The sequence below is a fragment of the Helianthus annuus genome, chromosome 2 (genome assembly GCF_002127325.2).
Source record: "Helianthus annuus cultivar XRQ/B chromosome 2, HanXRQr2.0-SUNRISE, whole genome shotgun sequence".
NCBI lineage: Eukaryota > Viridiplantae > Streptophyta > Magnoliopsida > Asterales > Asteraceae > Helianthus > Helianthus annuus.
In genome coordinates, this window is record NC_035434.2 from 167,356,223 (window position 1) to 167,366,897 (window position 10,675).

Below are 10,675 nucleotides of genomic sequence, written 5' to 3' on the forward strand. Positions count from 1 at the left end.
ATATATGATTATGATTACTTTAATTTATAAAATGAGTTTAAGTAGAAAAATATAATAAAACTACAATCAATCCCCAAAGTTCCAAAACTGATTTTTTTTTTTTTTTTTAAAGTTAACCTAAACAAATAAATGTTGTAAAGGAGTCCAACATTTTGTATGGTGGAGAAGAAAACTAAATCGAACTAGAGATTCGGGTACATCCAATTAATGGACGTCAAATCTGTGTGGGACCCCTACAAAAGACAGGTAACCAATGGACCTTTCGTAATTAACTAGCCGACTAAGGGCATTTCCGTCACATCCACCTCCCGTCAACATGCATTCCACTCTCCGCCGTCAAATCGTATTAACGCCGTTACTTATTTAGGTCTTTGAATCTGAAAAGCCAACTGCAGTCCTTAATTATCACCTTTGCAATCATTGTCCTCCTAACGCTCTCCTCTTTTCTGTTTTCTCCACTGTTGTCTCCGCCGTATACGGCGGCGTTACTTTCTCCGGCCACCTAAATATGTCGTCATTTTGTAACTTTGTTCAGGTAATACATAACTTTTTTCCAAACAAGCACGATGATCAATTGTGTGAATTCACTGTTTTCTTTGTACTAGTTTGAATTACTAGATTTCACCGGTCACTAAACGCCATGAATTGTGTGAATCAACGATTCCTCTCGTACTCTCGTACTAAGTTGAATTACTGTGAGTGAGTTAATGGTTTTTCTTGTACTACGTTGAATTACTAGATTTCACCTGTCACTAAACATGACCTTCCTCTCTTTCTTTTTTAAATAAGCATGACGAATTGTATGAATCAACGGTTCCTCTCGTACCAGGTTGAATTACTAAATTTCACGTATCACCCCTCATTTTTCCGGTGATATACTCTTTGTCTTTTTAAACAAGCGCGATGATCAATTGTGTGAATCAACGGCTTCTTTTGTACTAGGTTGAATTACTAAATTTCACATGTATTTTTCTTTTTCGGTTGATATATATATTTTTAAAACAAGCGTGATGACCAATTGTGCAAATCAACGATTCTTCATGTGCTCAGTTAAATTACTAAATTTTTTTGTTCACCAAATATGACATTTTTTCGCTATTTTTTTTATATATTCTTGTTTTTTTTAACAGGCGTGATGGCTAGTTGTACGAAACAACGGTTCCTCTTGTACGAACTTGGATTAACTTAATAGTTTATACTGTATTCATGCAGGAAATTTGACCATTGTTGATAACGTCAAGAATATTAATTCTGCTTGATTTGGTGGGTTCAATGGATATGAACAATCTAAGAACAGAATCTCATGTAGCACAAAAAAACCGGCGACATAAGTTAAGATTCCAGCAAAACTCCGACGACCCGACCCACCAACAAGATCCACAATACGAAGTTCATCGACCCAGATACGGATCCGTTTCGTACGACCCGAATGTATTCCCATCCGAGATGCTTCATTCCATTGCAAGTAACCCACACCTTTTGTTACCTCCTAGTCATTCTTTTGCAGATCAAGATTCGGTTTCGGGTTCGGTTTCAGGTTCGGTTTCAGTTTCAGGTTCGGGTTCTAGTTCAGCGAACCCGAACCAGAACCTGCAAACTGGGAACTGGAAGAGTGTTGTGGACACTCAAAACCAGCAAACTAGAAGTGATTGGAATGTTAACACATACTCTCATAATATTTGTTCAATGAATATTGATCAAAGTTATAATCAAGATTTGCAACACATTCAGTTAAATGATCATAAAAACTCCGGTGAAATTCCGGCTTTCGGGTACCAAAATACCCTTCAAGAAGTTGTTGCATCCGCCACCGTTGGATCGCATGGTCATCAAAGCATTCCTTATTGGATGAACGGTTCGGATCAGTTAGGGTTTGTGACACACAAAAGCAACGATAGCACCACTCAGGGTTTATCGTTATCGTTATCGTCAGTTCCTCAAGCGAAGACGGAGTATCCATCCTTACATTCGGGTCCAAAACAGTTAAAACCCGATGGGTTAACTACTTCGGACCCGAAACAGTTGATGGATATGTCGTCTTTCGCTCATAGGAACGTGGGCCCACTGGGCCCGTTTACGGGGTATGCTACTATTCTTAAGAATTCTAAGTATTTGAAGCCAGCACAAGAGTTGTTGAATGATAGTTGTAAAGTTGGGGGTCAAGAGTTGGGTCAAACATGTGATGATACTCGCAAGATTCTTGAGGAAGAGATGAGTAGGGTTTCAGGTGAGTCGGGTGCATCGTGTTCGACGGTTTATGGCTCGAATGAACATGTTGGTCGGTCTGGCTCGGTTTCGGAAACATATCGACCGGAATTTCATCAGAAGAAAGCCAAGTTGTTATATATGCAAGAAGAGGTATTATTAAACTTGTGCTATAATAATTAGCCCAAAATGTTGCTAGTTTAAAGGTGTTTTTTGTGATTAGGTTTTAAGTGTGAGGTAAATTATCTTGAAAGAAAACAAACATTAAGTCATTTAAAGTTTTCCTAAATGGTTCATATTTATTAAAAAAAATTTGTATGTGTATGTTTGTGTACATATAAACACCAGACTAGTTTTTTCATATTTTTTTAAATTGTTAACTATTTAAGCACACATGTGTAGGCCGATATAGCCTACTCATGACTTCCAAATATGTAGGTTAATTTTATATATAAACAAAATTCATGAGAAACTAATAAAATATTGTAGGTGACATAACTTAATATTTTCTTTAACTTTTAGAATTTTAAAATAAAAAAACGTATAATTTAGTTTGTTTTGTGTGTTATCGTAATATACAGTGGTTAAAATTTTTAAGATTGAGAAAATGAATGATTTATTTTGTTATGCATGTTATCGTAATATCTAGTGTTCCGGATGGTAGTTATCGTAATATATAGTGGTTAAAATTTTTAAGATTAAGAAAATGAATGATTTATTTTGTTATGCATGTTATCGTAATATCTAGTGTTCCGGATGGTAGTTATCGTAATATATAGTGGTTAAAATTTTTAAGATTAACAAAATGAATGATTTATTTTGTTATGCATGTTATCGTAATATCTAGTGTTCCGGATGGTAGTTATCGTAATATATAGTGGTTAAAATTTTTAAGATTAACAAAATGAATGATTTATTTTGTTATGCATGTTATCGTAATATCTAGTGTTCCGGATGGTAGTTATCGTAATATATAGTGGTTAAAATTTTTAAGATTAACAAAATGAATGATTTATTTTGTTATGCATGTTATCGTAATATCTAGTGTTCCGGATGGTAATAAGTACCCTCCCCTATGTTTTAAAATGATTATGTGGTTTAGAATAATCACTTTGGATAAGCTACTTTCAACCAATTAATCAATGTAGTTTCGTTCATATTATTGATTTAAATTTAAATTAAATTGTAAGGTCCAAAATCTAACACGTTGTAACATCGAAAATTCCTAAAGAAAGACCAACTAAACCTACTTTAAACTGTAGTTACCCCACAATTTCGTCACTATTAAATTCCTTAATCTCTTTCATAATTGAGGTTTCACATGCTATGTTTTCCCGCCCCCAACAAACTTTTCGTTACACCTAACCCATAAGGCCACCCGGGGTGGTCCGTGATGGAGGTGCCATCACTCGTTATTTCATCACTCAACACCGCCGCCACCCCTTTCTATCACTCGTGGAAGTATAACGAGTGATGGTGGTAACACGTTGAACTTTGAGGATGATAGGGTATGGACTTGTACATTGTGCATTAATACTTGTACATTGGAATCCCATCACTAGTGATACCACCCCCACTACATTTCTATCACTATCACTAGAATATTGGGTGCTGACATGGCATGATTTGATTGGGTGCTCCCATCACTAGAATCTATCACTAGTGAACCACCCCGTCCCCCCTAAGGAGACAATTTAGTGACAGTTTTCTACAACTTAACCTACGTATGTTTATATGTTTTGTTTTCCTAATAAGGAGACAATTTAGTGACAGTTTTATAGAACTTAAACTACATATGTTTATATGTTTTGTTTTCCTAAAGGTATGTAGAAGGTACAAACAATATCATCAACAAATGCAAATGGTGATCTCGTCGTTTGAGACAGTCGCGGGACTTACTTCAGCGACACCATTTGTGTCGTTGGCTTTGAAATCGGTTTCGCGACACTTTCACTTTGTGAAGAATGCGATTTCGGAGCAACTCACACAAATGAAGAAGACTTTTGAAGATTTGTGTTCTCCAAGTAGAACTTTTGATGGTAATAATAATAATGCGAATGATTCGTTATCACAACTGAAGTCTATGGATCATAACATTCAAAGACACGGGAAATCTAGTGGTGGAATGGGATCTTTTGTGAACCAACAACCAATATGGCGGCCTCAACGTGGTCTTCCTGAGCGTGCGGTCTCGGTTCTAAAAGCTTGGCTATTTGACCATTTTCTTCACCCGTAACGCTCTATGCTTTCTCTATGCATATTAACATAATGCTATTTGTGTTTATGTTTAGGTCTATATGTTTATATGATGTAATTCTTTTGAAATTTGATTTTGTGTAGGTATCCTTCGGATGCAGACAAGCATATGTTGGCGACTCAAACGGGCTTAACCAGAAACCAGGTTAGAACTACCTTATAATCATGTAGTATATAGGGTGTGAGGTCAACTGACCTCATAGGCTTTTTTTTTTTTTAATTCATGTTTCGTATATTTTTAGGTTTTTCGACGGGTCCTCAAGAATTTTGGACGCCTAACCCAAATATAATTTTTAACTTAATTAGAAATGAATAATTTATACATGTTCCATTTGAAAAACAAAGTGAAAAGCAAAGAAAGGGATACTGAATTCGACGTTATTGAATGGTACATCACTTTTTGGGAGTGACCTGAAAATTTGAATGTCGAGTTAAGAGACATCTGAGCACTGAAAATCAACCTTGATGGAAAAAAAATCCTAGGTTCGACACTGAATATGATTCTTTACCGTGTCTACATCTCCTAAGAATTGCATTATTTTCTTGTTTTTGTGATTTGTGAGATCAAATTCAAATACTTATCTACATTTTAATTGTCATAATTAGGTAGAAAATATTGATATTTACATACAAGATTCTACTATTGTTTCATTAGCTATTGATATGCTCATGTGTAAGTCTTCTGGATTGCTACATTTGGAGAACCAGACACGCGATCCGGGGACACCACAACTTGTTTCGAGTTCAAAATGCAAAGATTTTTGTACAAAAATTTTATCTGAATAATATACTTTATATGGTTTTTGAATTAGGTTTCAAACTGGTTCATAAATGCGAGAGTACGCATATGGAAGCCTATGGTTGAAGAAATCCATACCCTTGAAACAAAAGGGTTAGCAAACTCGAACCCAAACAACCCTCCAACCGACGGTCAAGACACGAGCCGCATGGACATGGGCTCATTAACAAACAAGCAACAACCCGAGTGTTTAAGGACTTCCGGAGCCTTGACCATGATCAACAATCAAAACGAACCAAACGAACAACTATGGGACCACGAAAAACGGTCAAGGCCCGAGTACCAAATCCCCCAACCCACCATTACAAACATAATGCCCTACCCACGAACCACATTCGAGGCAGGCGGGGTGGGGCCCGTTTCACTTACGTTAGGACTCAGGCAGAACGCGGAACATGTGCAACAATTGCAGCAACATGAACATCAACTTCGACAGCGATTTGGAGGTCAGTTGGTTCATGATTTTGTGGGATAGTTTTGTAATGATAAAATGCTATTGTAGCCTCAAGAAAAAGATACATAACATGAAAAAAAATTGTATTTTTTTCAGGAATCTAATCAGAATTACGGTAGTGGTAGATTGCATATTGGTTATTTCAAGGGTTTATGTTGGTTTTGTAAACCCTAATCCATGATTTTGTAAGTTTCTAAATCTAGGAATCACTTTCCTTTTGTAGTAAATTATGTACGAGGTTGCAACTTACATTTTACATTTCTATACAAGAATTATTGAAGTAGAACGGGAACAGAAACTGAAAAGTAATTAAAACAATGTTTTCAGAGGGAAAATAATGTTATTTTTATGGTTTAACATATTGAATCTAAATTGTGACGTAATCTTATATCTTAAAATTTAAAAGTGACTGGAAAAAATAGTATCATCTCTGAATGATTATACATTGCACGAGTTAACATTTATAGATTGAACATAGACTGGAATGATGAATTTCTTTAATCTTGTCGTCTGTAAGATTTGAATCCTAGCTAAGACCTTTAAACTGAGGTGTTCCTAAAGGCTTTCCATTTGTTATATATTGCCAACCTCATTGGTTATTTACTTGATTTTTAAGGTACCTAATGGATTTAACATCATATAATATCAATTATAACATCCATCTGAATCTCATTAACATTAGAATAAAAGAGATTCATCAAAGCTTTTTATATAAAATAAAAAACATACGATGCCACATTGAGGTGGTGTTTGTTTTTTAGGAAAAGTGCTTCACAACCACTTTTGTCTTCCTCACGTAGACCACGCGCAGACGTAGGGGTCTGCAACGTGTTTGATTTTTAGAAGACAAATCACTCAAAAAGCTCTGCCTGACCATTTTTTGGTGCAGACATGGACTACCATCTTCTCAACTCTTCTAACCTCTTCACAAAACACACAGAACCCTACCCCTCCTCCACCTCCCTTCTTCTTCCCTGCCACCGCCACCACCTCTCCTCCCACATCACCGCCGCCACCACCTCTCCTCCCACAGCCCTGTCGTGTTGCCGCCACCACCACTCCTCCCCCAAACCGCCGCCGCCACCACCTCTCCTCCCACACCCCTGTCGCGCCGCCGTTCGTCTCCTTCTACAGGCCGCCGCCGCCACCACCTCTCCTCTTCATAGATATCTTGCACCAGACCGGAGATTCTCTCTCAATCACCGTCGTTCCGCTTCACCAGTCGCCAATGGTCTCGATTCGACTTATTCGTCTTCAGAGGTAATCACGATTATTGTTGATTTGTTTAGCTATTTTGGAGTTGGTTAATTGCTGATTCAGTTCGAATTTGGTCACTGTGAATTGTAATTTTGAAAATGTTCAGCTTGGGGTTTTCGAGAGGTTAGGTATAGGCATTGTGGTGAATGGAAGATTAAGGAGGGATTTAGATGGGAAAACTTAACATTCGTGCGATTAGAGCAATTTGTTAGTTGATCATGCTTTATCATTTTTATTATTTGTGCCTATTATGTTCAGTTTATTTAGATTTCGGTTTATTTCAGCAACTTGCATAAGTTAAAAAACAAACAGTCTTCTTCTTGCAGACTGCAGAGGTTTGGTCCACCTCTTCTGCTACAGATGTCTGCAGATGTGGTCCGTAGACTGCAGACATTTCACCTCTGAAAAAACAAACAGCACCTGAGAGTCTTCAAAGTCTAGATCTCTTATTCATTATCTTAGTGGTAAATGTATATATGTCCCTCGGTTCTAGCCTCATTTTGAGGCATTGAGTAAATCTAGACTGGAGTAGAGTAATATCAAATTAGAGACGTTCAAAAAGAGTTAATTTGATTAACAGTCCAAAATCTCATTAATATGATTAACGTATTTTTGAAACCCCTTAATTTCAAACATAAAACATGGGATTCAATGAAAGATTATTTTCCTATTTATTATGGTGATGGAGGTGCTTTCTTGCATGCTGGAAAAGGCCAAAGATGTTAAGGCTATTTCAGGTATTAGACTTCCTAACAATGGCCCGAATATTTCCCATCTTTTCTATGCGGATGACGCTATCATTATCGGGGAGTGGTCTAGAGATAATATAGCTAATGTGGTGCGGATTCTACGGGTTTTTCATTTGTGTTCGGGTCTTAAAATCAATATTTCCAAGTCGAACATCTTTGCTATTGGAGTTAGAGCAAACGAATTAGAAGACATGGCATTGTTGATTGAATGTCAAGCGGGGGAGTTTCCGATGATTTATCTTGGGTTAAATGTTGGTGCTAATATGAATCGATCTCTAACTGGGGACCGGTTTATGATATTTTTGACTCGAGACTATCTAAGGAAAGCTTCGCATCTTTCTATAGGAGGAAGGGTCACTTTAATTAAGGTCGTCCTTGAAAGTCTTACGAATTATTATTTCTCTTTATATAAGGTCCCTTCCAAAGTGATTAAGGATTTGGAATGCAAAATTAGAAAGTTTTTGTGGGGAGGAAACGATTCGAATAATAAGCTTCATTGGGTTGATTGGGAGAGGGTCACTCTTCCTAAGGAGAGTGGAGGGCTTGGTTTAGTAAGCTGAGAAATATTAATGTCTCCTATAAAATAGACAAAAGCAAGCTTTGGACGAAAGTTATTGAAGCAATTCATAATACTAGATTATGTTGGGATTTTATCTCGGCAAGGAAATCTATGGGAGGTGTTTGAAGTAATATTGTAAACGTGTTGTCTAAAACTACCATTGATGGGAATTCTTTAAGGAATTTGTTTAAAGGAGTTGTCGGATGATACGACATTTTGGTTAGATCCGTGGTTATGTAACGAACCACTCAAGGATAAATTTTCGGAGCTTTTTAAATTGGAAGCGAAGAAGAGATGCCGGGTGTGTGATCGGGTTAAATCTGAGGGTAATGGGCCGTCATTTAGCAGGGTTTGGAGCAGAAATGTCGCGAATGGAGTGGAGGTTAGTGATCAGCTTTTGGATTTATGCAGCCTGTTATTTTCGGTTTCGTTGGATGATAAGCGCGATTCTTGGTCTTGGATTGGAAACAATTTAGCGTAGGGGCTGTTAAGCGCATCATCGACAAAGATAGAGTTAGGGTTAATTTTTCAGTGCCAGATGATTGTAAATGGATTCTGTCGAAATACAATATTTTCATTTGGAGGGCTGATATGAACAAGATCGCTACTGTTGATGCTTTAAAGAAAAGGAACATTGAGGTGGAAGATATTACTTGTTCTTTGTGTAGTGAAGGGGAGTAAACGGTTGAACACATTTTCTGTTCTTGTTATATTGCTTCAGTTGTGTGGTCTCACATAAGTAGGTGGTGTAGGCTCTCAAACTTATTCATGTTCTCTTTCAAAGATTTGTTAGACATTCGTGAACATGTGGGATTAGAAGATACGGAAAAAGAAGCTTTCAAAGGGATAATGAGGATTCGATGTTGGAGCATTTGGAGAGCTAGAAACGAGGTTAGATTCAACAACAAAGCGGCTAGAGTCGAAGACATTATTAGTGAAATCAAAGCGGTGGGTTTTTTATGGTTTAAGAATAGGTCTAAGTCAAGTCGATTACATGGCAAAACTGGTGTAAATTTGTAATTATGTAATGTGTTATTGGTTGGCCGCCTTGTTTTTGAGGTTGGCTTGGTTCTAATGAAGTTTACCTTTCAAAAAAGAAAAATGAAAGATTATTTTCCACACAAGCAAATTTACAACAGAAACTTATCTTTCTATATTAATCAAAGAATTTTTTTTTTTTTTTTGACACATGCCAATATCTAGTGTCTTCTTATCTTATTTTTCAATTTCTTTTTCATATTAAACAATAATTTAACTAAATATAATTTAGAAAAGGATAATAACCTTTTTATTAAACTTTGAATTAATAATCTCCTTATCTTATTTTTCAATGTTTTTTCCTATTAAACAATAGTTTAATTAAATATAATTTAGATAAGGATAATAACTTTTTTTATTAATTTTTTAATTAATAATAATATGTAATTTGTAACTTGTATTTTCTCCTTCTCCGTAGGAGATAAAAGAAGTTTTATTATTCTCATTTAAATTAGATTTAGTTAAATAATTTTTTTAAAATTATTACTAGATTAGAACTACGTGTATTACACGTATTGAAAAAAATAAATATAGTTAATAATGAAAACTAAAATATTATAAAATAGTTTTTGTGATAAGATATTATTGATTTTTTTTATTAAATTTTAATATACAATAATAGGATGTGAAAGAGAAAGAGAGTAAAATAAGAAAGAAAATAAATCTTCGGCTCACTAAATTATAACATATGATAATAATATTAACAACAGCAACAACAATAATAATAAAAGTATTTTATGCGGTTTGGTAGATAATTTGTAGAAACAGACTCCTTATAGCGCTATGCTATAAGCCGATTATTTTTTATGTAGTTTCATTTGTGTAACATCCTGATTATAGAAACATATAATAATAATAATAATAATAATAATAATAATAATAATAATAATAATAATAATAATAATAATAATAATAATAAGAATAATAAGAATAATAAGAATTAAAATACACTATGAACACTTCACTCGGAGATAATTGTAGGAACTCACTCCTAATAGTGTTATGCTATAAGTCGATTATTTTTTATGTAGTTTCATTTGTGTAATATCCTGATTATAGAACCATATATAATAATAATAATGATAATAATTATCTTTTATTTAGTTTCATTATCAGCTGAACAACATTGGTACTAGTGTTAATATTCGTTTTTATCATTTTTATCGATGTAAAGTTTACCTTTTTGATTACTATAACGAGTGCCGATAACGTAACAAACCAAACAGATAACAATCAAATTCCCATCACGAAATACGGAGCAATCTCACTAGTTAATAATTAAAACACACTATGAACACTTCACTCGGAGCTTTAAGACCTCGGTGGACTAGACACATAATTGATATCATCAGCAAAAA

General features: G+C 35.2%; 3 protein-coding genes across 5 annotated transcripts; all 3 read left to right on the top strand.

Moving 5' to 3' along the window:
* The first annotated feature begins 378 nt into the window (after positions 1 to 378).
* LOC110927075 (BEL1-like homeodomain protein 9) lies at positions 379 to 5,983 on the top strand. 2 transcript variants are annotated; one of them, XM_022170672.2, is made up of 6 exons: positions 379 to 535; positions 1,213 to 2,358; positions 4,028 to 4,437; positions 4,546 to 4,606; positions 5,274 to 5,706; positions 5,811 to 5,983. In XM_022170672.2, exons 2-6 carry the CDS (start codon positions 1,273 to 1,275, stop codon positions 5,816 to 5,818), a joined length of 1,998 nt encoding a protein of 665 aa, XP_022026364.1. In that variant the 5' UTR covers positions 379 to 535; positions 1,213 to 1,272; the 3' UTR covers positions 5,819 to 5,983. The 2 variants fall into 2 exon arrangements, with proteins under 2 accessions (XP_022026364.1, XP_022026363.1); XM_022170671.2 differs by having other exon boundaries at positions 392 to 535; positions 5,274 to 5,983.
* Positions 5,984 to 6,452: 469 nt separating this feature from the next.
* Positions 6,453 to 7,515, top strand: LOC110927074. Of its 2 annotated transcripts, none has more exons than XM_035985493.1 (2): positions 6,453 to 6,974; positions 7,284 to 7,515. In XM_035985493.1, exons 1-2 carry the CDS (start codon positions 6,606 to 6,608, stop codon positions 7,374 to 7,376), a joined length of 462 nt encoding a protein of 153 aa, XP_035841386.1. In that variant the 5' UTR covers positions 6,453 to 6,605; the 3' UTR covers positions 7,377 to 7,515. The 2 variants fall into 2 exon arrangements, with proteins under 2 accessions (XP_035841386.1, XP_022026361.1); XM_022170669.2 differs by having other exon boundaries at positions 7,298 to 7,515.
* Positions 7,516 to 7,647: 132 nt separating this feature from the next.
* On the top strand, positions 7,648 to 8,280 carry LOC110900092. The gene has a single exon (XM_022146996.1). The coding sequence runs from the start codon at positions 7,648 to 7,650 to the stop codon at positions 8,278 to 8,280; it is 633 nt and encodes a 210-aa protein (XP_022002688.1).
* The last annotated feature ends 2,395 nt before the right edge of the window (positions 8,281 to 10,675 follow it).

Excerpts from the sequence above, each read along its gene's own strand:
- LOC110927075 (XM_022170671.2), top strand. The coding sequence starts at position 1,273 with ATGGATATGAACAATCTAAGAACAGAATCTCATGTAGCACAAAAAAAC. Across the intron at positions 4,438-4,545 it reads TTTGACCATTTTCTTCACCC|GTATCCTTCGGATGCAGACA; the intron begins GTAACGCTCTAT and ends GATTTTGTGTAG. Across the intron at positions 4,607-5,273 it reads CGGGCTTAACCAGAAACCAG|GTTTCAAACTGGTTCATAAA; the intron begins GTTAGAACTACC and ends TTTTTGAATTAG.
- LOC110900092 (XM_022146996.1), top strand. The coding sequence starts at position 7,648 with ATGGTGATGGAGGTGCTTTCTTGCATGCTGGAAAAGGCCAAAGATGTT.
- LOC110927074 (XM_035985493.1), top strand. The coding sequence starts at position 6,606 with ATGGACTACCATCTTCTCAACTCTTCTAACCTCTTCACAAAACACACA. Across the intron at positions 6,975-7,283 it reads CGACTTATTCGTCTTCAGAG|TCTTCTTCTTGCAGACTGCA; the intron begins GTAATCACGATT and ends AAAAACAAACAG.